Source organism: Microcaecilia unicolor, chromosome 5 (genome assembly GCF_901765095.1).
Source record: "Microcaecilia unicolor chromosome 5, aMicUni1.1, whole genome shotgun sequence".
NCBI classification, from domain to species: Eukaryota; Metazoa; Chordata; class Amphibia; order Gymnophiona; family Siphonopidae; genus Microcaecilia; species Microcaecilia unicolor.
This window is the reverse complement of record NC_044035.1, coordinates 4,171,381-4,198,438: the sequence shown is the minus strand read 5'-3', so window position 1 is coordinate 4,198,438 and position 27,058 is coordinate 4,171,381. Positions and strand designations below refer to the sequence as shown.

Sequence of the window (27,058 nt, the reverse complement as noted above, 5' to 3'; positions counted from 1 at the left end):
CCAACATTCTACGCCTGGATGCCTGGGTTCGTAACATCCATTCCCACTCATTGCCCCGCCCTCGCGTCAAAACGTAATGACATCAGAGGACGGAAAAATGAGGGGAAAGGGAACGCTGGAGGCGAGATGATGACAGGAGGAGAGAATCGTGGGACATTGAGGGGAGGGAGGGAGGAAAGGAAGGGGAGGGCAGGGCAGAGGAGAATTGATGGACATGGATGGGAGGACAGTCATAGGCATCCCGTATAAGAGGCTTGGGGAGGCTAAGCCTCCCCAGCCCAACCGTGACCTTCCCTTGGCTGCTGCCCCCCCAAAAGCAGCGCTGCAGCCAGGCAGCTCTTGGACGGTCCCTCCGCTTCTTCACGCCCTCAGCTCCCTGATCAACAGCCCTCCTCTCCGTTACTTGCGTGTGTTTAACCCTTTTACTTTCAGGTGCAGCGATGGCAGTAAAGAGGACAACACAGCGGGCTCGCCTCTAGCTTCTCCCTTCCCTCACACAGTGTCCCGCCTTCTGCGATGATGCATTTCCTGTTTCCGTGAGGGCAGGACACTGTGTGAGGGAAGGGAGAAGCTGTGTTGTCCTCTTCACTGCCGTCGCTGCGCCTGAAAGTAAAAGGGTTAAACGCGTGGGGGGGGGGGGAAGGAACAGAGAGGAGGGCTGTCAGGGAGCTGAGGGAGGGCAGGGAGAATCGCTGGACATGGATGGGAGGGCAGGGGGAGAGAAGAGATCGCTGGAATTGGAGGGGAGGGCAGGGGGAGAAGAGATCACTGGACAGGAGGGGAGGGCAGGGGGAGAGAAGAGATCGCTGGACAGGAGGGGAGGGCAGGGGGAGAGTAGAGATCGCTGGACAGGAGAGGAGGGCAGGGGAGAGAGGAGAATTGCTGGATATGGATGGATGGAGGGGAGGGCAGGAGAGAGAGGAGAATTGCTGGACATGGATGGATGGAGGGGGCAGGGGAGAGAGCAAATTTGCTGGATATGGATGGATGGTGGGGAGGGCAGGGGAGAATGCTGGACATGGATGGATGGTGGAGAGGGCAGGGGAGAATGGAGAGTTGCTGAACATGGATGGAGGGGAGGGAAGTCAGGAAGGAGATGCACATGGATTGATGGGAGGGAAGAGAGGAGAAATGCTGGACATGGATGCAGTCTGCGTACTCTTTACCTTTTAAAAAATACTATAAATAAAAAATCACAAAAAAAGAAAGATTAAAACAAGAAAAAAACGTATCTCATACCCCTGGAGCATATTACTCATTATACACCCTTCCCAATTATTACTTATTATACTACTACTAAACATTTCTAGAGTGCTACTAGGGTTACGCAGCGCTGTACAGTTTAACAAAGAAGGTCAGTCCCTGCTGAAAGGAGCTTACAATCTAAAGGACGAAATGTCATGACAGAACATTTCTCCTAACGGTTCCCTTAAAAACATAATCGCCATTACATGATAACCTTGCTAGCGCCCGTTTCATTTGTGTGAGAAACGGGCCTTTTTTACTAGTTTCTTCATAAGAAGCTGGAACACTTGAGTTGACTATTACTGTGCTATATCCGCCAAGGCCTTTTGCAGAGAGGTGGCTGTATTTGATGACATTAATCAGCTGGAGCCAGAACCAACCGGAAGTATTCAACATATAAAACCACGAGGACAAGTGTTCTCCAAAGACAGCAACTTACCAGTCACAGAGAGGCGTCACCGCCTGAAGGAGCCAACGCTGAAGGAGCTTTCCAGGAACTGTCTGAAGGCCTCGCTGAGCATGTGCAACAGATCCCACATTTCTATCACCACACAGGTTTTAATTCTGTAATTAGGGTCAACTCCAGAAAGAGAGGAAAGTATAGGTGCGCTCTGTGAACTTCTAACTTCAGAGAACACTGGCGCACCATAGTTAGAGAGTGATCATCAGACGTCTTTATGGACCCGTGTTAACTCGAGAGTCCAGGTTATCCGATATCAAACAGAGCACAAGTCTGGTTCTTTAAACAAACGTACGATGGAGGGTGAGTGTAATGATGGGCTCAGTTTGAGTATCTGTTGTTTAGGGGTGTTATCTATGTATTTTAAAGGGGATTATTGTGATTTTATTAATCTGTCAGTAGAAACTTTACACATCATTACAAGATACGTTTTGTAATAATGAGTTAATTGTAATAAAATGACTGAATCAATAGACTGACAACAATTCGGTATGAGAAAAAAATAGTTTTGAAGGAATTTAAAGGCCTCTTTCCCCCCTTTAATAGGATGAAAACCAAATACAAAAATGTAACCTCTTTCCAGGGTCTACTGTTTGTTTACTCTCCTCCTTCTCCCCCCCCCCCCCATGTAGTCCTACATCTCTCCTGTTTCTTCTCTTTCCCTCCTGTCCCAGTAGTCCAGCATCTCCCCACTGCCTCTCTCCCCCCTCCCCATAGCCCACCATCTCCTCTTTTTCCTTTTCCGTGCAACTTCAATGCCTCAATGTGTAGGTCAACAGCTGGACTTCCAACAGCAGGTCAACAGATAAAATAGGAAGAAAGTACATATGTTTGTGCTGAAGGCCTCCCACATCCCTGTCCATTCAGATACAAACTTACACTATAAGCCCTCTGGAGATACAGAAATATCTGCTTTGCCTCAGTGTAAGACATCTTGACCTCGAGTCTGGAAAAGTCGAATAATAAATCTAAAATTCAAATCCATTTCCTGCTCTACAGAGCTTACAAACCTAGGTGGGTACCTAAAGCACTGGGAGAAAAGTGACTTGCTCAAGGTGACAAAGAGAGGGTCAGAGGCAGGAGGAGGCTTCGAACTCTGGCTTTCCTGATTCTCAGACCACTGATACAAGACTAAGCCCATTTCCTCTCTTTTTAAATTTAGCTGAATAATGAGATCTTCAGTGCTATTTAGTTAAGTTCAGCCACTATCCCACTGTACAAGTTTTGTGCACTCAGATTTAACCAGATAAGCCCGGTTGAATATCCACCCAAGGATAATCTATCTTTAGTTTTGACGCCTTTGTATACATCTGTGGAGTGGAGGCGGTAGCCTAGTGGTTAGAACAGTAGACCTGACTTTCAGAGGTAGCCTGTTCAAATCCCATCACTGCTACCTGTCACTTCACCTTCCATTGTCACAGGTACAGAATTAGTATGCAAACAGTGCTTTCTCTGCCAGCCACTTGTGATCTGGATTGGCCACTATTGGAAACCGGATACTGGGATAGATGGACCATCAGTCTGACCCAGTATGGCTATTCTTATGTTCTTAAGCTTGGCGAAGGCTACAGCTGGACCAAAGGTGATAAGCCCCTCCAAAGAATCTGAGATACTTCATATGACCTGGAGGCACCTCTATGAAAGCTGGAATTCTGAACGGTACTGATTTTGGCCACATGCAGCTGTTGTGGGGATGGAGGTGTAGCTTCTAGAATCCTCCTAGTGCTCATCGATGGTGAGTGGCACTGATGAACTTCCTTCTTGGCTCTATGTGCAATTGCTCAGAGGCCACAGCTTGGTGAGTCTCATTCTCTGGGCTGAATTTTTTTAGACAATTTAGGTTTTAAATTACCTACATCTCAACCTACTCAAGAAAACGGGGCATCAATTCGATTTAATAACTCATTCTCATGTTTCTTCTGGGGAAATCACTTTTCCTATACCAACTTGGAATCAAATACCTGGTCAGATTCCATTTTAGCTTCATTTACTATCAAATGGTTGCCAGTTTTACACAGAAATGTGAATAACTTCAGCTCTGTTTCTCTGTTGAGATCTTTCAGGCAAGAACTTGATTAGATTCAATTTTGGAAAGATGTTACATCTCAGATTCCATCAGCTGAGAGAGATTTTATGTTACGAGAAAGTTAAAAAGTATTTGGAAATATTTGTCAAAAGATTTGCTTGTGATACAATCATTGATTCTTAGTAAATTAGATTACTGTAATATTGTATATTTGGATTTATCTAATCGTTTGAGAAAAATGCAAACTGTTCAAAACGAGGCTGAATGCCTGATTTTCTCTCTTAAGAAATTTGATAGAATTACTCCATATTTTATTGGGCTGAATTGGCTCCCCATAGAGGCTGGGGTGTTTTTCAAGATAAGATGTTTTTTTTTTAATTTAAGATCGCAGCCGGTTTGATTCCTCAATACCTGATTTCTCTTGTTTGTTATTCGAAAACAGGACAACATTATAATATTTAAAATTCCTTGTCCTTTTCTTTCCCCAGTCCACGGGGGATTACTTCAAAGAACCTGTTTATTTGTATCTCAGGCAGTTAGTTTATGGAATTCTCTTCCATTTAACCTAAGGCATTTGCCTAGTTATGATATGTTTAAGAAGAGATTAAAGACACTTATCCTATAAGTGCATGATAAGGAAGTAATATACTGAAGTTACCTTAAATGAAGTTGGGTTTGGGTAATGATTATTGATGACAGTGATACTAATATTTATGGCAGCTTCAGATTAATTTTGTTACATCCTAGATTTATTTTGATCTAGTATCTTAGTTGTAATTCTCTATGAGTTATGCTATGGCTATTAACGGGCTAGAAAAGAACCAACTGTAACTAAGTTTTAAGCCTGCAGCAATGGGCACGGATCCATAGTCCTTTCGCTTCTTCAGTGTTTTTGATGCTGCTTAGTACAGCCAAACATCTATTTCTTCCACCGAAGACTAAATCTCAGAGTTTTCTCTCTGATGTAACTTCCTGCTTCCACACAGGCAGGAAGCAGGAAGTTACATCACAAAGAAGGCTCCGGAGTTGGCAACAACAGGCTGTATGAATCGCTGGTACTGGATGCTAGAGACAAGCAAACTTTTAAAAGGTACATGGGGGGGGGGGGGAGGAAAGGGGGGTCAAGAGACAAGGGAAGGTGCCTGGTTGCTGGCTGAAGAGGGAACAGGAGGGAGAGATGCTGGACTATTTGTATGGGTGTTGGGGGGGGGGGGGGGGGGAAGAAGGTAAATGCTGGACTGGACCAAGTGTGGGGGTGCAGGCGGAGGGTGAAGAAGGTAAAATGCTGGGCCATTTGTGGAGGTGTGACTTGACAATTTTAGCAACATGCAAGTGTGCGTGAAATGAAAAAGGTTGAAAATCTCTGCCTTAAGATTCACAGATTTCACACACAATTAACGGAAGCAATTAATTGCACCTGATACTATACGTATCACTGAATCAAGAATGTTAGATAGTGATAACGTTATCTGTCAGTTATGTCTATCTGGGGTTTTTTTTTAGCACTCTCTCAACCTTGACTACTTAGGAGAGGAGATAGCTTATTGGTTTTACGATTCATTCGCCCAATACTTTTCAATTTTTGAAACTTTGCATTCACTCCATTAAATCATGGATGGGGTCTAATCATTTTTCTCTTAATGCGGCCAAGAATGTAATTTTGCTTTTATCTAGACCCGGTTGACCTGATCGTTCCATTATTTTAATACTGATGACTTGTCTCTCCCAATTTTAAATGAAGCTAAGTATTGAGGGATTTTTCTTGGATTTAGATTGAATAGTAGTTAATAAACAGAAATCAAGTAAAGGTGACCGACAGGAACATAAGAATAGCTGTACTGGGTCAGGCCAATGGTGTACCAAGGGTGGGGTGGTGTGGGCGATCTACCCCAGATACACACTGCAAGGGGGTGAAGGGAGCAGCCACGTGGCTGTCGGCTCTGCCGGACCCCTGCTCCCACTGATGCTACTTCCTGTTCTGGGACATGGAACCACTCCCTGCACCCCCAGGAGGTAAGAGCGATGCACTTGGAGGGCTGGAGGTGATGTGCCTGGGGGCTGTCGTAATTCACGGGGGGGGGGGGGGTAGGGGGGGTGATGCGCTGGGGGTGACAGCAGGCCTAGGAACACCACTGCATCTAGACCAGTATCCTGCTTCTAACAGTGGCCAATCCAGGTCACAAGTACCTGGCAGAAACCCAAATAGTAGCAACATTCCATGCTACCAATCCCAGGGCAAGCAGTGGCTTCCTCATGTCCATCTCAATAACAGACTACGGACGTTTCCTCCAGGAACTTGTCCAAACCTTTTTTAAATCCAGATACGCTAACCATTGTTACCACATCCTCCAGCAGCGAGTTCCAGTTTCAATCTAAATCCACAATAACTTGCCATTATATTAACCCTCCCCCCCCCAACTGAAACTGCTTATGGGACTTTTTAACAAAGAACAATTGTCTAAGTGCGGTCCAGAGCATTCCTAGATAAAGTGCATCGATTACTGCAATGCACTTCATCTAGGAATGCCAAGCCATTCATTTTGCGTGCTACAAGTCCTTCAAAACTCAGCAGGCCAACAACAAATACATCTCAATTAGAACATTTAACTCCAATTTGTAAACCCCTGCATTGGCTCCATATATACTGGCAAATCCAATTTAAGATTTTAAAATTAATTCATTGCACATTAAACAATGAGGTGCCCTTATGGCTTTAAGAATTTCTAGGCCATCACGATTTTTGCGCTCGGCTTGTAGATTTACTTGACGTTCGCTCTTTTATTTATTGCATTTGTACCCCACATTTTCCCACCTATTTGCAGGCTCAATGTGGCTTACATAGTACCATGAGGCGTTACCACCTCCGGTGATGAAACAAATACAGAGTGATGTTAAAGAGAATGAGACATATGCGTTACAGACACATTAGAGGAACGAGAGAGGACGAGTTATATAATGTTCGCTGCAAGTTTTGGTTCCGTTGTGTTGCCGAATTCAGGCACTTAAGTTGTCAGTAGGGTCTTTTAAAAGAAATTAGGCTGGAAAATCGATGCTCTATTTTCTGGGTAGCAGGACCCAAATTGTGGAACTTTTTACGGAATTCATTACACACAATCGTTCAAGCCTGGGAGTTTTAGGAAGGAACTCGAAGCCTTTAATGAATAAGACAAGAGATTTACCACATTCAGCCCAGCACTGAATTATTTTCTGTTTATGGCTGCTCAGGCCTTTGATTTATGGATGTAACTATTTATGATTTCTGGAACAGAGTTCGATTCTGTTCGGCGATATTTTATCTAACTTGTCCTTGATGTTTTACCTTTCATTTTATATGTTAGAATCTATGACAGTGTGGTATGTAACTGTTTTAAATAAATAATTATGTAACAGATCTCTTATTTTTATTTATTTATAATATATGTGTGTTTTGATGGAGATAACCAGATATCAAAATGTTTAATGTAAATAAAGATCCGCTCAATATACTCTCAGGAAACCAACCAATAAAATAGTAGAAGAAGTTATCTAAACATGGAGCCCCCTCTTCCCAGATAAGGAGGCCACGGTTCCACCGGTAGCTCAAAGTCTCAGTAAAGGTCCAGTTAACCAGTTTACACCAGCGTGAAAATGCTGAGACTCCAGGCAGTGCCTTGATACGGAGCCGGTGACTGAAGGCAGGCACAGTGCTGAAATGCCACAGGCCGACAGTGGCCAGTTAGCAAGACACCGGCCCAGCTCAGGGATCTGATAGACATCACTCAGGATAACAAAGGACCCGCTGTGTTCACTGGGACCCAGGCACCCTCTGCTCCATTATGCAGTACAAAAACCACGCTGAGACTTAAGGCTGGGCAATTTCTAACCTGCATCGGAGCTGGTTAAACTTACCATAATAAGAGCAATGAAAAGCGAACTCTCCAATGGAGAAACAGCTGAACTACACACACACAGCACAGGCAGCAGCAGAGCAGGCAACACACACAGCACAGGCAGCAGCAGAGCAGGCAACACACACAGCACAGGCAGCAGCAGCAGTGTAGGCTACACACACAGCACAGGCAGCAGCAGCAGTGTAGGCCACACACACAGCACAGGCAGCAGCAGCAGTGTAGGCTACACACACACAGGCGGCAGCAGAGCAGGCCACACACACAACACAGGCAGCAGCAGAGCAGGCAACACACACAGCACAGGCGGCAGCAGCAGTGTAGGCTACACATACACAGGCGGCAGCAGAGCATGCCACACACAGACACACAGACACACACACACACAGAGCTCCACCATAGAACAGGTAGAGCTAGGTATGAAATGTCAAATGCAATAAAAGCAGCCAAAATGTACATTCACTTAATTTGCTCTATTGAAGACTGGCAGGAGGGGGAGGGGGGGAGGGAGGAAAAGGAGGTAGTAATTCAATCAGCATTTTCTAGACATGCAGATTATAAATAGTTCTAGTTCATTAAATAGGATAGTGGTACCCTTCAGACTAACAGTACTAACATGCCCCTTGCAGCCTCATGCGACTGACACGATACAGGAAAATCCTAAAGCACTTTGGTGGCAGAGGCAGAAATGGAGATTTGGGTCACTCAGGCAACCTATTCCTCTCTTTACTACACCCTCAGCCATTGCTCCCTTCAGACCCCTCTTCCTCTTTCCTCTGTATCAAGCCCAAATGCAATGGCCTTAGAGCTGGACACTATCCCCTCCCCTCCCCGCACCTTCAGACCTATGGCCATGGACATTTCCTCCCTAGTCAGCATCTCAAGTGGCCCCCACTGCTGGCTGGCTGGTTGTTAGCAGAAAAGGTTCTGGGTCTCTTTATCTACTTTCTGTTACCTGTCTGCGCAGAGGGATGCGCTTGGTCAGTTTGTGAACCGCCGGCTGGTTGCCAAAGTCTGCTTTCTTCGTGGAGGACTTCACGCGACACAAGATGATGATCAGCGCCATGCAGGCGATTATGAAGAACCCCACGCAGTAAATGATGATCTCCACGTAGTCTGGGGGTACCTGGCTCTCCTCCTTCTCCTCAGTATCTGCCACATGTTCAGATGAAGAACAAACCAGACCACCGAGTTAGCATTTCATGAGAAAAAAATCAATCGTTCGTTTAGAGAGAGAGAGACTAGTAGAAACTAGCGCAGGGCAAGGTTAAATCTCTGGATGCATGCATGCGCTCTCACTGAACACCCATACCTGTATGCTCACATACACACACACACAAACATGGCAAGTTATCAAGCCACAGACTGTACCGGGCCTTTTGTGGTCTGAAAACTAACTTATTTACTAGAAAAGAGCTTTTAAACATATTACACAACAGGCATGGTTTTTTTTCCTTTTAACATATGCCAAGAGCTTTGCAGCCTAAGTCACCACACAGCAAGGAACAGGGTAAAGGACAAACCTGACTGTGAGCCAAACCCAAGCACAGCAGTTCGAGAGAGGCGGTGGGAGTCCCCGTCCTGCATAGAAGGCAGCGAAAACGTGAGTGCTCAGGAGTGAAAATCTAGAAAAGGTCCGGCTAGAAAGCCACATTAACCAAGAATCTCTTTTAACTTTGGGATAATATCCTGTTTAAATATCTTGAGAACAAGTTAATCCAGAGCCAGGAGTATCTTTTCAGAAGGATCCCACAGTGGGTCGTAAAAGAGAGAAGTGGTAAACTCAAGACTAACACAGCTTCTGCAAGTCCTTGTGGAAAGACCTGACTAACACGAGATCCACCATTTGTACTAGTACAGGATTGGGTCAAATACAGCAGACTCCGAGTACATGGTTGGTTGAACCGAGCTCTAGTGTCATTAGAAAAGGAAGTGGAGACTGAAGGTGCTGAACAGCTGGTTCAAGGCAATACCGAAGCCAGCCAAAATCAGTGTTCTGGAAGGACCACGAGCTGAGTGATGGGCTGACCTGAAAAGTGCCGGGCTATTTGGCTGTATCCCACAATCCAGTTGCAAGATGAGATCTATCACATTACCAGTGACGGGTATGCACTAGGATACCTTACACAGAAGGAGTTCCACTTCCTAAATACGACATTTCCACAGATACCAGTACTGTAAACCCTGCCTAAGATTCATACGTCCCTGCAAAATCCCCCAGGCAGACCGATTATCTCCTGGAACCGCTCTCTATGTTTGTAGACTGCCATCTACAACCCTTAGTGATTAAGGGTGAATCATATTTAAGGGATACTTCCCAGTTTCTCCAGCTTCTTGCTGATGTAAGAGGTATCATGTCGTCCTTGAAAATGGTCACACTAGATGTAACATCTTTGTACACAAGGATACCACAAGACAAAGCCCTGGAAGTCTTAAAAGAAGGCTTAGACAGCAGACTGAACCCTAGAACACCCACAGACCTTATCAAGTGATTTGCAACGTTGGCCATGAAGAAAAATGTTTTCCTATGGGAAGAACAGACCTCTGCCATAGCCATGGGTGCTACAAGCGTTCCCTTTCTACATAAAGCAGTGGGAAGTATTGATTGTGCATAAGCTATTTGGCTGTATGCCAGGCCTAGCTGAGAGAAGGTGTAGAAGAATGTAAGTTCCAAGCAGGGTTAGAGCAATGGTTCATCAAGCCCAGTATCTTCTCTCGAGCAGAGACCAGTCCAAGTTACTTGGAAATACCAGGCACATCCAACTAAGAAAAGTCCATTCTCTGTACTCAACTCCCAGAAGTGGGAGACACCTAAGCACGGAAAGTACCCAACACCTTTGTAAATTCTGCTAAATGAATAACTTTGACCACATCTCTGCCAGCAGATTTCATTACTTAAGCAATGACGAATTTGTTTTAAATCTGCTTGTTTGTTTCATGAAATGTCTCCCAGTACTAACAGTATTTGCAAGGATAAATCATTCCTATTTACTTATTCCACCCAGTTCATGATTTTAGATACCTCTATCCTTCCCCCTGTTCATCCCCTTCTCTGTATCTTTTCGAGTTCAGCTACATCTTTGAGGTGGGGTGACTACCCATGCAGGGACACAGTGAAAATGATAATGGGTACATTTAGGAATAAGTGAATAGAAATGGTTTGATTGGTCCTATTTTATCATGTGATTGGCTCTTGGTATTTAGAACATTCAACAGTGATTGGTTAAGATTTGCCATGTGCACAGGGTATACAGCTTGGAAAAGAGACAGATGAGGGGAGATATGATTGAGGTCTACAAAATCCTGAGTGGTTTAGAACGAGTAGAAGTAGATTTTTTACTTGTTCCATAAGTACAAAGACTAGGGGGCACTCGAGGAAGTTATATGGAAATACTTTTAAAACAATAGGAGGAAATATTTTTTCACTCAACAAATAGTTAAGCTCTGTAACTCTTTGCTGGAGGATGTGGTAGCAGCAGTTAGCATATCTGGGTTTTAAAAAAGGTTTGGACAAATTCCTGGAGGAAAAATCCATATTCTGCTATTGAGACAGTCATGGGAAGCAACTGCTTGCCCTGGGATTTATAGTAACATAGTAAAAGACCTGTACAGTCCATCCAGTCTGCCCAACAAGATAAACACATTTTTACATGGTATGTGATACTTTATATGTATACCCAAGTTTGATTTGTCCTTGCCATTATCGGGGCACAGATCATAGAAGTCTGCCCAGCATTGTTCTTGTACTAAGTTCTGAAGCTAACATCAAAGCCCCTTAAAATTTACATTCCAGCCCATCCCTATCTATTCAGTCACGATCAGGGCATAGACTGTAGAAGTCTGCCCAGCTCCCCTTTTGTTTCCCAATTACCGGTGTCGCCGCCACCCAATCTCCACTAAGATTCCATGGAACCATTCCTTCTAAACAGGATTCCTTTGTGTTTATGCGGGAGGGCATTCCACATATCCACCACCCTCTCCGTGAAAAAATACTTCCTGACATTATTCCTGAGTCTGCCCCCCTTCAACCTCAATTCATGTCCTGTAGTTCTACTGCCTTCCCATCTCCACTGAAGTGTTGCCACAATTTGGGTTTCTGCCAGGTACTTGTGACCTGGCTTGGCCACTGGGCTAGATGGACCATTACCCTAGTAGCGCTCTAGAAATGTTAAGTAGTAGTCTGACCCAGTATGGCTACTCTTATGTTCTTATGAAGTACTGGAGCTGTGAAGACATCCATTCAATATTTATATTTGTAGAAATTAAAACATCCTATACAGGATTAAAAGGTACTTGATCATTCCTCTGAAGTGAATGACCAACTGACAAAACCAATATGAGAATAAGAGGTATATGCTTAACTGCAAAATACTGGGACTTGATGGGTTTAGTAAAGGAAAATTATGAAGTTTCTTAGATGTTTTGTCAGAAGAGTCAACAAGTAATATAATATGAAGTTGGAACAGCAAAATTTCCCATAAGCCACCAAGCAAAAATATCACATAAGCAAGATGTGCCAATGCTGGATCAGAAGAAAGGTCCATCAAGTCCAGCAGCTAGTCTTCAACAATGACCAATCTGCAGTGAAAGATCCCACAGACCAGATCCATCATTTGCTGCTCATTCTCAGAGATGAACTATGGCTTTCCCAAGTCCACTTGGCTAATAATTGTTTATGGACCTTCCCACTAGGAACTTGGCCATATGCCTTTTAAATGGATCCAACTTCTCCTATATAAGCACGCAACTGTGGAATGCACTACCAAAAGCCGTAAAAACAACGTACGACCACCTCAACTTCCGGAAATCACTAAAGACCAACCTGTTCGAAAAGGCATAGCCTACTGACCCAACTTCTGAACCCAGCAACACAAAGAAACCAAAACTTGTAATGAACACTATGAACACTACACAACTCCCCTTCTCTACGATTCCCCTAATGTGTCTGTAACACATTTATCTCATTGACAATAACACCACTCTGTATTTGTTTCATCATCGGAGGTGGCTAACGCCTCACGGTAATATGTAAGCCACATTGAGCCTGCAAATAGGTGGGAAAATGTGGGGTACAAATGTAACAAATAAAAAAATAAATTAAAAATTCCAGCTATGTTAGATGCCTTCACCATATCCTCAAACAAATTCCACAGTTTGTCAAATGAAAACAATATTTTCTCCAATTTGTTTGAAATCTGCTATCTGTTAGTTGATTGGTGAGTATCTTAGTCCTAGTATCACTGTTACATAATGCTTTGAAACTGCTTATGGATTTTAAAATGGAATTCAGTCTGCACAGGTTCTGGAAATTCTTGCAGATTACATATTATTTTTGAAAAACAGGAAAATTTGAAGAAAACATTTTCTGAAGTAAAACTATGTGGGTAACTGTATCTTTGGAGAGAGACCAATTCCTTAAAGCTTCCAAAATGTTTCTTTAGAAAGCATGGGACATGCAGACAGCATCTCCAGGGGAAAGGAGGAGACGGTGGATGGTACGGGATCGCTAAGGGAGAGGAGGAGACGGTGGTTGGTACGGGATCTCTAGGGGAGAGGAGGAGACGGTGGGTGGTACGGAATCTCTAGGGGAGAGGAGGAGACGGTGGGTGGTACAGAATCTCTAGGGGAGAGGAGGAGATGGTGGGTGGTACGGAATCTCTAGAGGAGAGGAGGAGACGGTGGGTGGTACGGGATCTCTAGGGGCGAGGAGATGATGGGTGGTACGGGATCTCTAGGGGAGAGGAGGAGATGGTGGGTGGTACGGAATCTCTAGAGGAGAGGAGGAGATGGTGGGTGGTACGGAATCTCTAGAGGAGAGGAGGAGACGGTGGGTGGTACGGAATCTCTAGGGGAGAGGAGGAGACGGTGGGTGGTACGGAATCTCTAGGGGAGAGGAGGAGACGTTGGGTGGTACGGAATCTCTAGGGGAGAGGAGGAGACGGTGGACGGTACGGGATCTCTAGGGGCGAGGAGGAGATGGTGGGTGGTACGGGATCTCTAGGGGAGAGGAGGAGACAGTGGATGGTATAGGATCTCTATGGGAAAGGAAGATATAGTGGATGGTATGGATGGCCAGAATGGATAGGCCATATGATCTTTTATCTGCCGTCATTTTCTGTATCTCTATGGAGCCTTAATGAGAAACGGAGATAAGATAGAGAAGTTCAGACAGAGTAAAGAAAAGGATCAGCGTAATCTGGGGAAAGAACTGGATGAAGGACCAACATAGCGTGAGAACATCCAAATTCTTTCATGGAATATGCACATTGGAAATTACTTAGTTATGCTGGAGAGACTCAGTGAGGTTCACAGTATTACGAGATAGGGTGGTGCCCATCAATCCAAGGATTCTGGTAGAGTTTTAGATTTGATAAATGGATTAGCGATTCAGATTCCAAAGAACATTGGCTGAGTCATGTTGGGGAACAAAGCTGGGTATGAGGAGGACAGGGCAAATACATGGAGAAGAATTGGGTTTTTATTAAAAGTTCAAATTAGGTCTCCAGATTGGACAGAACAACTGTTTGCACCAGAAGCTAGGACTAAACCTGATTTGATTGTCCAGTGTGGTAATAAGATCCCAAATATTAATAAAAGATCACAACTGTTCCAGAAAATATGATGAACGTCCTGGAAGACTGAAGAAAGATGTTTGGAAACGTCAGATGAATGTGACTGACAATCTGAACGGTCACGTCATCACCCAAAGAGGAATTAGTGGGTTTGATCTTCACAGCTTACTGTAATGAAAGGAATGAAACATTTTCTTTAAACTGTTTTAAAGAGACATTTAATTGGTGGCCTGCCTTCAACACGAGTTTCTATTTGCAACCTCAGCCCCACAAACACACATTCAGTATAGACGCTACATTTTCACCAGTGAACACGTGCACATCACATCCGACACTCAAAGACGAACTGCGATTCCTCCCTCATGTCACACACAGCCCATCAACGGGACACAGCACTCCATTCCTCAAAATACTTTTTCGAACACTCATATGTGACAGCGCTGGGATGAATGACATGACTGGGGTACATGCCACACACGGACATTCACACACTGCAGCAGGACTGGGGTACACATTCAAAGAAGCTCTTTAGAGTCAAAAGCAGGTGTAAAGTGTCCAAGCAACAGAGTGACAGGAAAGTCACACTCATGCAGCAGAAGGCGAAATCGAGGCACTGACGCACAGAGATCTACGCACAGAACTGGAATAAATGCGAGATATAGTCTGGCAGCTGCAGGCCTGTGCCTCCTTGCCACGGAAGCAGACTGGAAATCAGAGCAGCTTTTGCACACACGTTGCTTCAGCGTACAACGGGCATCCTTCCTGCCCAGCACTCTGGACCCCGATTAGGACGCTGGCTGTAACAGGGTCTCCTTCGAGAATGAAAATAAGGCGCTAAAGTTGGATATCAAGAGAACAGTTTAAATTTAAATAGTTTTTGGCTTGATCCAGAAGGCTTTTCTACAAAAATTGGATTTTGAATAAAAGGTTTTACTTCAGGAACTAGAAACCTGGAGAGAGAGTCGCCACTGTGAATGTCAAAGCGCGACCACCTCCACGCAGCACGCATCTGTCTCTGGGATTTTCAGTCTGCAACGATTCGAAGGTGAAAAGAACAAAAAAAAAAATCTTTTTTCAGCAGAGCTGTGGCCAATCACAAAAAACAGGGTGACAAGAGCTCCTGGATCAGGAGGCCAGCGAGGCAGAAGCAGCGTGTGTGGATAAACAGCCCTCAACCAAGGAGGGCAGGAGAGAACCCAGGAGGGAGGGGTATATACCTGGCAGGACCGTCAGCCATGCAGAGTGATAGGAAATCCCGATAGAATTACCCGCCAAGCAAGTGTACTGCCCTGCATCCTCCATAGAGGCATTCCTCACATACAGCACCTCTATCTCTTTGTCTGTCATGTTAACACCGGCAGCCTGGAAAAGAAGGGAAGCCGGAAAGAGGGAGAGAGACAAAAAACAAACACCAGAGAGTGAGAAAGTCTTGTGGACCAGGGACTCCCGAACCTTCACGCCCCATCCCTGGGTCAGCCCAGAGGCGTGGAGGCTGTAGAGCAGGAGAATGGGCCTCCTTTCTTCCCCATCCACAGATCAGTAATCAGCAGCAATGAACCCCACCACCAGACTTATTAACACCACCTGGAGAAGCATGCAGGAACGCGGCATGGAAAACACTCCCACTTGGCCTTGCACTCCGTCAGCCTTTTGCGTTTAGAATAAGAGGTGAGCACAGAAAGGGGAAAAGCCTCTGGTGTTGCAGATGAGCTCCTTACAGGGCTGCAGGTTTTTTTTCCTCAGGTTACAATTCCTAAAGCATTAAGGTTTTGCTTTAGGGATTCAAACCTCAGATCGATTACATTTCCTTTGTCCGCTTCTAACCCATGGCTTATCTGCGTGCAGTCACTGAGCTGAGCACAAGCTTCCCTTGCTCTGCCTTTGTCCTTTGGCATGCTTGTGTTTTCCTTACTAGCCCCACTGTTATACTGTGAAGCTGACCTGACTGACAAAGAGCAAGCTGTGTTGTTTCCTACTCCTGTGGGTCACCGGCAAGGTCCCAAGATGAAAAGGTGGTTAACTTTCTTCTACCACACAAGAGGAGGAAAAAGCATCAGCTTACGCTTCCAGGTTCAGGTAATAATTCTGAAGTGGGTTTACTGTTACCGTGGTCTAGAGACTTTTGAGCATGAAATTATTCTTAAAAATCAGGGAAGGAAGTGAACGATGCAGCAGCGGGATCCCTCAGTTTTTTTTGGCATCTCTCTCTTAAACCTACAATTTCCAGCCCATATTTCTTAAAATATACCCTACCCTTGTTGAGTGTTCAACTGCCAAAATGTAATTTCAGATCTGGTAATGGCATTCAGGGCAGAGCCGGACCAACAGGTTCCCTGGAGCATCTGTGCTAATTGCTCAAAGGTGGAACCTGTGGCCACCAAGTGATTCAATTCTACATTCCTGGGACACCAGCCGAAATGGCAGGCGGGAAAAAAAAATTAATTCACACCCTATACCAATGAGAATAGGTATTTGAACACCAGAGGAAGGAGAAACAGACAGGCAACAGAAAGGATCCAAGAAGGAGGGAACTTTTTAGTTTTTCAAAAACTGAAATGTGAGCAGAACATGAACGTACATTAAAGAGTAATTTCCTGACCCTGGCATCAATGCTCCCCACCAGCGCTCAGGACACGGTCAAAGCAGTCCCAAGCTGCTAGTTTCATGCCCGCTGTCTTTGAAATTTAACTGAGCTCTCCGGGGCTCTCATCCCTGACCACCACCTGGGACCAAATGCAGGAACATGAGACATTGGCACCCCACACCTCTCGATCATGTACGACCCCTGTACACTGCTTATAATGGCTGTATATATGAAGGATAGGGCCTCCTTGGAGTTTTAACTCTGATTTGGGGGCAATAGAGTCACCCTGGGTGCCAAAGCAAATTGGGGGCAGGTTTGTTCCAATATATGAGAGAAACATGTAGAGCACAGGTTATGTTAAATGGCTGCGTAGCTGGTGGGCTTGATGGACCTTTGGTTTTTCCCAGTATGGCAATACTTATGTACAGGAGACTAAACCCAGGCACAGTTCTCCAGAAAGACACAGAAGGGAAGGGCCCTTGCAAAGACGGACTTTTATCCACTGATATATCTTAAGACAGAGCAGTGTGGACTGAACAACCTCGCCTCTGCCCCCGACAGCTCAGTCTTAAGATATATCAATGGATAAATGTCCGTCTTTGCAAAGGCCCTTCCCTTCTGTGTCTCTTTGGAGAACTGTGCCAGGATTTAGTCTCCTGTACATAAGTACACAAGTATTGCCATATTGGGAAAGACCAAAGGTCCATCAAGCCCAGCATCCTGTTTCCAACAGTGGCCAATCCAGGTGAAAAGTACCTGGCAGGAGCCCAAAAAAGTACAAAACATTTTATACTGCTTATTCCAGAAAAAGTGGATTTTCCCAAGTCCATTTAATAATGCTCTATGGACTTTTCCTTTAGGAAGCCACCCAAACCTTTTTTAAACTCTGCTAAGCTAACCGCCTTTACCACATTCTCTGGCAATGAATTTTCAGAGTTTAATTACACGTTGAGGGAAGAAAAATTTTCTCTGATTCATTTTAAATTTACTACTTTGTAGCTTCATCGCATGCCCCCTAGTCCTAGTATTTTTGGAAAGAGTAAATGATTCACGTCTACCCGTTCCACTCCACTCTTATTTTATAGATCTCTATCATATCTCCCCTCCAAGCTGAAGAGCCCTGGATGCTTCAGCCTTTCCTCATAGGGAACTCGTCCTATCCCCTTTATCATATTCGTTGCCCTTCTCTGTTTGTACCTGTACTCCAAGCTGAGGACATGCATAGTGACACCACGTCAGCTTGTCCTGGAATCCTGGAGCCCTAACTAATCTCCAGCCCAGGGCCCACGCTACATTTATCAGGGATTATTTTACTTTCATAAAATACAGAGAGCAAAAGAACGAGAGAGAAAAAAAAGCAAAGAAACAGAGAGAAGGGACCCCAGAGGCAGGACGAGGCGGAGAGAACTCAGTGGGAGGTTTTCTATGGCTGCTGGCGTAATTCCAGCTGTACCAACCAGAGACAGGGACAGAATACTCCAGAGACCACCAGAGACATCTCCCAAGCGGCCCCCACTTCCCGAAGCACCAACAGTCCAAGCATGCGGGCAATGGCTTTGTTACCTGCTAACGCGGGCAGCACAGTGAGCCAGGCCGACTGGTTAGCGTCCCCAATATAATTGGAGACCTTACATATATACTCTCCAGCTTGCGCCTCCGTCACGCTATAGAGTTTCAGCACCTCTGCATTGGTACTATTAATCCCCGAGTGCTGGAACCAACAACACAGGAGACAGATGTAACAGTGAGCTGCAACCCCCAACTCCGCAGCCCAGTCGCTACCTCTCAACACATAAGTAAGCCAAGCGTTCATTCCAGAGTATTCGGGGCTCTGCAGGCTGCATTTCTTATACACGGAAAATAGCTGGAGCGCGGCGCGCTGGCGTAAATTTAAAACCCAGGACAGGAGCTGACATGGATTTTTTTTTTTTTTACTACAACTAAATCAATGCCGGAATTGTCAGAAGGAATAAGAAGCAATGTAGTTGTGCAGGGTTACCGGGAGAAGCTGACCGAATTTCAGTTTTGGTTTCAGCATCAAAACCAGCCCAAAATTCATATTTGGCCTCGTTTTGGGTTTTGGCTGTATCCCTCCCCCTCTCCAGGAGCAGAAATGTCTGTCCTTCCATCCCTCCCACCCTCCATGAACAGGAAGAGCTGTCCCTTCCTCTCCCCCCCCCCCAACAACAGGAGGAGCCCTCCTCTCAGGCCTACCTTAAATCCTGATGGTCTAGCGGAAATACCTGAGGCAGGAATAATTCCCAGTCACTCCTGTACCCAGTGGAGCAGCTACGGGGGCCCATGGGGTCCTGGGCCCCCCTAAAACTGAATCTCTGCCCCTGGTTTGGCTGGCGAGGGTCCCCAACCCCCCCCCCCCCAGCTGAAGCATTTTTCCCAGCACTGGTCTCCAGTGCTGCCGCATTTCCTGCCCTACTCTCTCTCTCTTCTCCTCACATCCTGCACGCACACTTTAGTGAAACTGAGCATTAAAATGAGTATGCCGTACATGACATAAGGGGAAACAGGGCAGGAAACGTGGCAGCGGCGCCGGAGACAGCGCTGGAAAATGTGCTTCCCCCGCCAGCCAAGGCATGCACAGCAGCAGCAGCGGTGGGTGGGTGGGGGCGGGGAGGGGGACCAAAATGTGCCCACTCTCTTTGGGCTCTGACCCCCCTCCCACCTCGAATTCTGGCTACACCCCTGCCCATACCTGCCGTCTCCACCGTCAAAACAGCTGCCAAAACCTTCAGTGGCAATCTTGTGAAGGACGCGGCAGCCATTGTGAGATTAGAGCTGGCGTAGGCAGGATCAACTGGGGGTGGGGGGGTGGGGGAGGGAGGCTCTTTCTGGTTGCAGGGCTGGGCCGGTTTTCGGTTTCAGTTTTGGCTGAAGCTGAGCAGTAAATTACGGCCCCAGATTAAGTTTCAGTCGAAACCAAAAGAAATCTGGCCTCCAATTACTATCTCACATCAGCTCAACCGAACAGATTTGCTCCACTGCTTTAATCGACTTCCTTAAATTAATCAAATCCATGCATTGCAGCAAACCCAGCACTGATTCAGCCTTCTCGGTGACCCTCCTCTCGGGGAAAGGCAACTTACACATACCCAGTAGCATTACAGTGCCCAGCGGTTTTTGTGGTGAGGGAAAAATGCCCTCCTTTCCCTCTGCAGTCAGCTGGACACAGACATAGTTTAACATGGTGCAGACCTGCAACAAACAGGCTGACCTCTACCCTCCGACACCGATAACTCTGCCAGTTCAGTTAAAGGCTGAGGTAGAGATTGGGAAGAATGACATTAAACAGCTTCCAGCACCAGAAGTTCCTGTGGGAAGTGGTGGGAGAAGAACTCAGGGAGAAAGATGAAAAGAGCAGGTACCCCGGGGACGGGGGAGAACCCTGCATTACTCATTCTCTAATAGGGGGCAAAATATTTGAACATTTCTGGAATATATATATACAATTTTAGTGAGCACCAAGAAAGCTGTTGCTCGCAGTTTGCAGAGGTTCATGTTTATAAGCCCAGTGAGCAGCAGAGTTAACCGGACCCCTTTATCTGATTAAGTGGGCTTTTGAAGGCATTGAATTCAGGAAGTGTCTGCCACTGAACGTACCCCGATAAAAGTCAGCCAGATACATTTAGGACAGCAGTTGGGATGGACCAAACATCTCTGGCACAAACGTAACTGACTCTTGTGGTGGGTCCGATTCCGCCCAGAGAACATTTAAATGTCACCATTTGCCTGGCTAACACCTCGCCCAGGACTTCAGTGGGTACCAAGAAGCAGCCTGCAGGCGGCCAGAGGAGAGTTTAGTGCTATCTGCTGGGGACTTTTCATCCTGCTAGAAGAATCCAGTGTGAGGGAGGAAAACCAGCCTGGGGTCCTGCAGCCCCTGAAAACAGAGATTACGCCCAGCTGTGCAAAGGGAGTGTCCCTGCGCAGGATTCACACTGTAATCTCAGCAAGACGCTCCCTTCAGTGGCAGAAGGCAATAAACCTACTCTGGCCGATTTGACGGAAGATGGAAAAAAAAAAAACATTGTCCTGTATCTCTGCTATGAACTTACTGGACCGGATGTTCGGACCATGGGAGGTGCCTGGCTAATTCCCAGGATGGCCTATTGAACGTCGGGCTGTTCCTGGTGACCAGCATTGCCTTTTCTAGTCTGCTTAAATCAGTTCAATGAGCTTCATGTTTACATAAAATCCTAACATTATTCAGGATTTCCAAAGCTCTTGGGTGTGTCTTGACTTTATCCTGCTAGTCTTATCGAGTCATCCCTCAGAATATAGCGACAGAGGACTAAAATTTGCCCTATAGTCTCTTAATCCCCGAGATCTCTGGCTGTTCACCAGTGGCGTCTTCCAGTGTAACCACTAGTGGTTTGAACATAACCAGCCAATCCGACATTCAGCGTTGGTTGGTTAACTTCAAACCGACCAAAGATATTCCACCTACTGATGCGGCCATATTTGGCTGAGAAACAGGGGCGGACTGACCATTCGGCCAACCGGGAACTGCCCGACAGCCCAGAGGCTCTGCCCGGATGCCCGTCACGCACTACAGCCCTCCCTGGTCCTACCTTTAAAGGCGTGCCGGCTGGGGGGGGGGGGGGGGGAGGAACATATTCTTTCCTGTCCATTGTGCTGCCGCTATTCCCCCTGCCTGGCACTGCCGTATTTTAAAAATGGTGGCCAAGACTCAATGCAGAAATTTTGGTGAGACTGTCGACAACCGCGAGAAGTCTTGGCTGCCATTTTGAAAACACGGCGGTGCCAGAAGGCGGGGAATAGCAGCAGCGCAGTGAGCAGGAAAGAACATGCTTCTCCCCCCGCAGAGACAACTAGATCACCAGGGCTCTTCAGGTAGGACCGGAGCAGCAGCTGCGGCAGTAGGGGGGATGTCGGGCAGCGGCTGCGCAGGAGGCCCAGACCACCCTTAGTTCGCTACTGCTGAGAAATATAGCTGGCCAGACACTGAACATCGGTGCTGACCTGCTATGTCGTCCGGCTAGCCACTAAGCACTAATCTTCAGCCAACGCTATGTTGGCTAGGTGCTGTTGCTGACCAGCTTTGAATATCGGGGGAACAGTCTTTTGCCCCTGATATGTTGGGGATCCTGAAGGGGCTCTGCAGAAGTCTGATGACACAAATACTTCTTCGATTACAGATGGGTGCTTAATTTATTTCTGAGCAAAACTGGACTTACTTCTTTCTACCACTTGAGGCAGTATTAATCTCTTCCTGGACCCAGGGCCGGTGCCAGCTGTGTTGGGGCCCAGGATGGAAATTTGGAAGGGAGCCTCAAAGCCCGTCACCAGGCTCTACTTTCTTCAGCCAGAGGACCCCTGGCCTGTTTACACCCCCTAGCGCTGGCCCCGACTGGACCATGAAGACGTGGTCCTAAAGATTCCTGCTGTAGCAAAGGTGTTCTCCTCAGCTCAGCAATGCAGTCCAGGTTTTCCATAAAACCGCAGTCAGCCACACTGAGAAACTACTATTAAGAGGATCGTGGGCCTTGTACACATAGAGTTTTAATTCAGTCAGTCCTGTTTATTAAAGTCAATCTTGACCCTTAACAAAGGTCCAGCTGGGAAAATTAATTCTGATTTTTTTTTTTATTTAAAACCCCCCCTGTACAACCAGCAGAAGGAAACTGTGAACCCTGGAGTGTACGATAACATTGTCTGAACGCTCACCTTTAACACCTTCAGGTACGGACGCCCATTGGGGCCAAACTTGCTGCCGTTCCTCTCGATGTGCTTCAGCCACTGGATATGTGGCTGTGCGTCACTGTACACTTTGCAGACAAATTCCGCATCTCCCCCCACCACAGTGGAGACATTGGCAGGCAGTCCGGCCTGCAGGATCGGTCTATGCGAGGATCGCTCTGGCAGGGAGAGAAGACAAAAATAACACACTTCATTAAGAACAGCGACGACACTGAGACAGCAGAGTGGCTGCAGACCCTGGACCAAAACCCAAAACATAAGAAAGAATAGGCAATACTGGATCAGACCACTGGTCCATCTAGCCCAGTATCCTGTTTCCAACAGTGGCCAATTCAGGTCACAAGTACCAACATTTCACGTTATCAATCCCAGGGATAAGTAGTGGCTTCCCTCATTTCTGTCTTAATTGCAGACTATGGACTTTTCCTCCAGGAACTTGTCCAAACATATATATACATACACATAAATACAGCTACATAACTGTTCATACCACATGCTCCAGCAAAGAGTTTAACTATTCACCCACAGAGCTGCCAAAGGGTTCCGATTTTTGAGAGGGAGATTTTAGTACATGCCCCAACCACGCCCACTCTGGCTTAGCCTCCCCAAGCCTCTTATATGGAGCACCTATGGGTTCCCCACCACCTCAGGAATGACTAAAATGGCAGCTTCAAAATGAAAACGCCACAATTTCTTCAGTTCCTTTGATCTTCTCCTTCTCTCAGCACCAGCTCTTTTTTTTGGTACCTACATTTTAAACACTTATCTCTCCGTTTGCCTTTTTCCCAGTGTCATACTGATATTCTCTCTCCCCTCCATTGGCCCTCCAGCCTTCACCCATTCTCTCTCTTTATATGTTCCTACCCCTCCCCCTTCCTGTCTTTACCCTGTCTCTTTCCCCCTCACTTGGCTTCAGCTGCTGATCGTTTTGACGGGATCCCTACTTCCCAGTTGTAAATGGTCTAACCATGAGGTTGAGTCTCATGGTATCAAGTTTCACAAGACCTGAAAACAGGGGAACAGCTTCAACTTCCAGCACCACATGGCTCAAGCTCATGATTTGATCAGTCCTGCTGGGAAAGTAGGAATCCCATCAGAGGACTACATGGAGCTTCTGTACTTAAGTATTGCCACACTGGGACAGACCAAAGGTCCATCAAGCCCAGCATCCTGTTTCCAACAGTGACCAATCCAGGTCACAAATACCTGGCAAGATCCCAAAACAGTATATTTTATGCTGCTTATCCCAGAAATAAGCAGTGGATTTTCCCCAACTCCATTTTAAGATTGGTCTATGGAAGCCATCTAAACCTTTTTTTAAACCCTGCCAAGCTAACTGCTTTTACTACGTTCTCTGGCAACATAAGTATTGCCACACTGGGACAGACCAAAGGTCCATCAAGCCCAGCATCCTGTTTCCAACAGTGGCCAATCCAGGTCACAAATACCTGGCAAGATCCCAAAACAGAACATTTTATGCTGCTTATCCCAGAAATAAGCAGTGGATTTTCCCCAAGTCCAGTTTAAGATTGGTCTATGGAAGCCATCCAAACCTTTTTTTAAACCCTGCCAAGCTAACTGCTTGTACTACATTCTCTGGCAACATAAGTATTGCCACACTGGGACAGACCAAAGGTCCATCAAGCCCAGCATCCTGTTTCCAACAGTGGCCAATCCAGGTCACAAATATCTGGCAAAGAAACCAAAAAAGTACTGTGGGCCAGGAAAATGAAGTTGATTTTCTTCTGCAAGTAAACTACTTGGCTCCAAACTTCAGAAGGATTTGTGCCACCCTGTTTCATTCCATAGGGATTCCCCACCCCCGCCCACACCCTCCTGACTTTTCCTCATTGTTGTCAGCTATTAGATCAGCATGAGGAGTCCAGTGAGACTGTCAAAATGCAGCAGGGGCTCATTTAATGGCTCAGTTGGAAGACAGAGGGGGGGAGACAGAAGGAAAAGGATCCAAAATCTGTTTCGAAAAAATAGCAGCATGTCTTGTGCACAAATACGTAATGTAAAAAAAGCAGCTTGCCAGCACACGCATGGACATGTAATTCTGAAGCAATACTGGCGTGTTCACAAGTGTGTGGAAAGCTAAATGGAACAACATGAACAGGGACTTTACATATGTGGAACATTCTTCAGACGTGGCCGTGAAATCGGAGCAGGATTAATCTGTTCCTCCCCTCCCCCCATTTTAAAAAATTCCCACAAACATATCTGAGCACAAGGCAGCCTGTTATTCTTTGAAGCACTTTCTGGGCAGTTTTGTACACCTGGCCCCTCGCACTATTTTCACAAACGTAATTCTCTTTTACACCAATTTCGCACACCATCTGCTTAAATAAATAGAGAATGGCAGCTTCTAAGATCAGTTTTCCCTCAGCTGCTCTATAACCTCTGGCTAATATCTGCCACTGTACTTCATATGTTCTTGTTCTGGATCTGCCAGCAACTCATGCCAACTGAAGGACAGCGCACAGGGAATGGGGAGGACAGTCAGAAGGACACCTGTGATTCGTGGTGGTGGCACCGATCTTTCCCTACGCATAAAACACATATGCTTCCCTCTGCCAGCTGCTGATTATCAGGACAAGACACCGAATTACACACCTGAGCGAGTCCCTTCTAAATATTTAGGTCCCAGGCACATGGCTAAATAGCCCATACCTTAATCATGTTCTGCAGAGGCCAGACCGGTGCGCTGGCATGTGCACGTGTACCTAGCAACAGATGAGACTGGCATGCTGGCGTGTGCACACGTGTTGTACCTAGTAAAAGACAGACCGGCATGTGCACACAAGTTGTACCTAGCAACAAACCAAACTGACACGCTGGCGTGTGCACACGTGTTGTACCTAGCAACAGAACAGACTGGCACGCTGGCGTGTGCACACAAGTTGTACCTAGTAACAGACCAGACCAGCACACTGACATGTGCACACATATTATACCTGGTAAGAGGTCAGACTGGCATGCTGGCGTGTGCATACATAACAGAAAGGAAAAGTGTGTTGATCTAACCCTCCGTGCTCTGATTAGATGACAGAATTGCAAGCGGGAACCTTCCGAACAGGAGACACTTGAAAGTGCGCAGGACTCCAATCTGTAATCTATCTTGACATCATTCAGACCACAGTCATTTTGTTATAGCACTGAACGGCTTTCACTAATGAAGGCCGAAGATACTGACTATTTCCCGGTCTCTCCCTTCCTCCTTCAGCTAGTTACAGGGCTGCTTTGCAATTTGTTGGTCTGCCTGACCCTCGGGTAGGAAGGAACCAGGGATCACACTGACATGGAGTCTGCAGTTGTATTCTGCAGCTGGGTGGAGCGAACGAACGCCTCTTTAAGGTACAGGCCTTCCAAAGGAGGGAAGCAGCAACTCCACCTCTAAGGGAGCTGAAATTTATTCTCCATTGCATTAAAGCTGACCCATGTTCCTTACAAAACAAAACAAACACAGACTCTTAAAGGCAGGGAGCACAAGCTGCCAGTGAGACAGCACAGAGTATTGAGGCCTGGAACAATGGGAGCTTTCATCGGGGTGGAGGAGCCTGGCACTGCACAGCACTGACGTAACCAGGCACAAACAGCTCCGGAGGCAGAAGGGGCCTTCACATGCCAGCAGCGACGTGGGCAGGCCCTCGCTGTGTTACAGGGACAGCAGACAGCTGTGGTTCCTAGAACATTAGGGATCCAGTGCAGGGATCTCATAGTTATTGCTGCATTATTTATCCGAGATTCACCTCGTTTCAGGCACACTAGTTAGGTCACTTCCGAGAGCCCTATTAAGCAACTGCGCAACTTAACGTGGGGATTTGCTACCTCCGTGTATGGTGAACAATAAGGTGTGAGGCATGCAAATGCATGCAAAGCAGCTGATTATCATGCAGAATGAATAACAGCTTGCATTAAACCCGACATGTTGCATTATTATGGAAAGTTCGCATCACCTCAAGAAGAGGTGTAAGAGCAACTTAAAGTGGCCAGTGCTTAGTTAAAAACACCCCCACCCCTATTTGATCCTTTTAAATTCAGCAACACCTCCCACCAACCCACTCCTATACCCCCCCCCCCCCCGATCCATTTCTGAAGTTAACAAATTAGGGGGAAGCCTGACCTCTAGTGGTAGGGTTATAGAACTACTGCTAGAAGGCAGAGGCTACCATTTTAACTTATGGGCCAATGATCAGAAGCAAAAACAGGCGCTAGAGGCTGTCAGCGCCATACTAGCGCCTGCTTTGCCACCACCCCATGATCAGAGCCCCCCGAGCGGGTGAAAACGCATTCGCGGGCTCTGAACGCAACTAGCATGCAAATGCATGCTAAACCTATTCATCCCAATGATCAGCAAGCCAAAGATTGGCTCGCTGGCCGTGGCAAACCCTACATCAGCTCAGAACTGGTGTTAGGGTTTGCAGACCACTGGGGAGGAATGGTGAGCCCTGTCCAGCAAGCATTTGCATGCTAGCTGACCCCATTCCCCCTAATGCAGCAGCAGCCCTGGCAGGAACCCTGACTCGACCCCCCTTCCCCCAGCAG

At 46.3% G+C, this 27,058-nt stretch overlaps 1 protein-coding gene across 6 annotated transcripts in view; it reads right to left on the bottom strand.

The window, feature by feature from the left end:
• Positions 1–27,058, bottom strand: part of FGFR2 (fibroblast growth factor receptor 2) — a 189,184-nt gene that overhangs the window by 25,341 nt on the left and 136,785 nt on the right. For 3 of the 6 annotated variants that reach the window (XM_030202600.1, XM_030202604.1, XM_030202605.1), the window contains 3 exons: positions 22,478–22,668; positions 18,338–18,485; positions 8,568–8,770 (listed from right to left, as the gene is read on the bottom strand). In XM_030202600.1, coding sequence (XP_030058460.1) covers positions 8,568–8,770; positions 18,338–18,485; positions 22,478–22,668 — 542 coding nt within the window. Of the gene's footprint in view, positions 1–8,567; positions 8,771–15,407; positions 15,553–18,337; positions 18,486–22,477; positions 22,669–27,058 lie in introns of all 6 variants that reach the window. The other 3 variants (XM_030202602.1, XM_030202601.1, XM_030202603.1) reach the window with 3 other exon arrangements.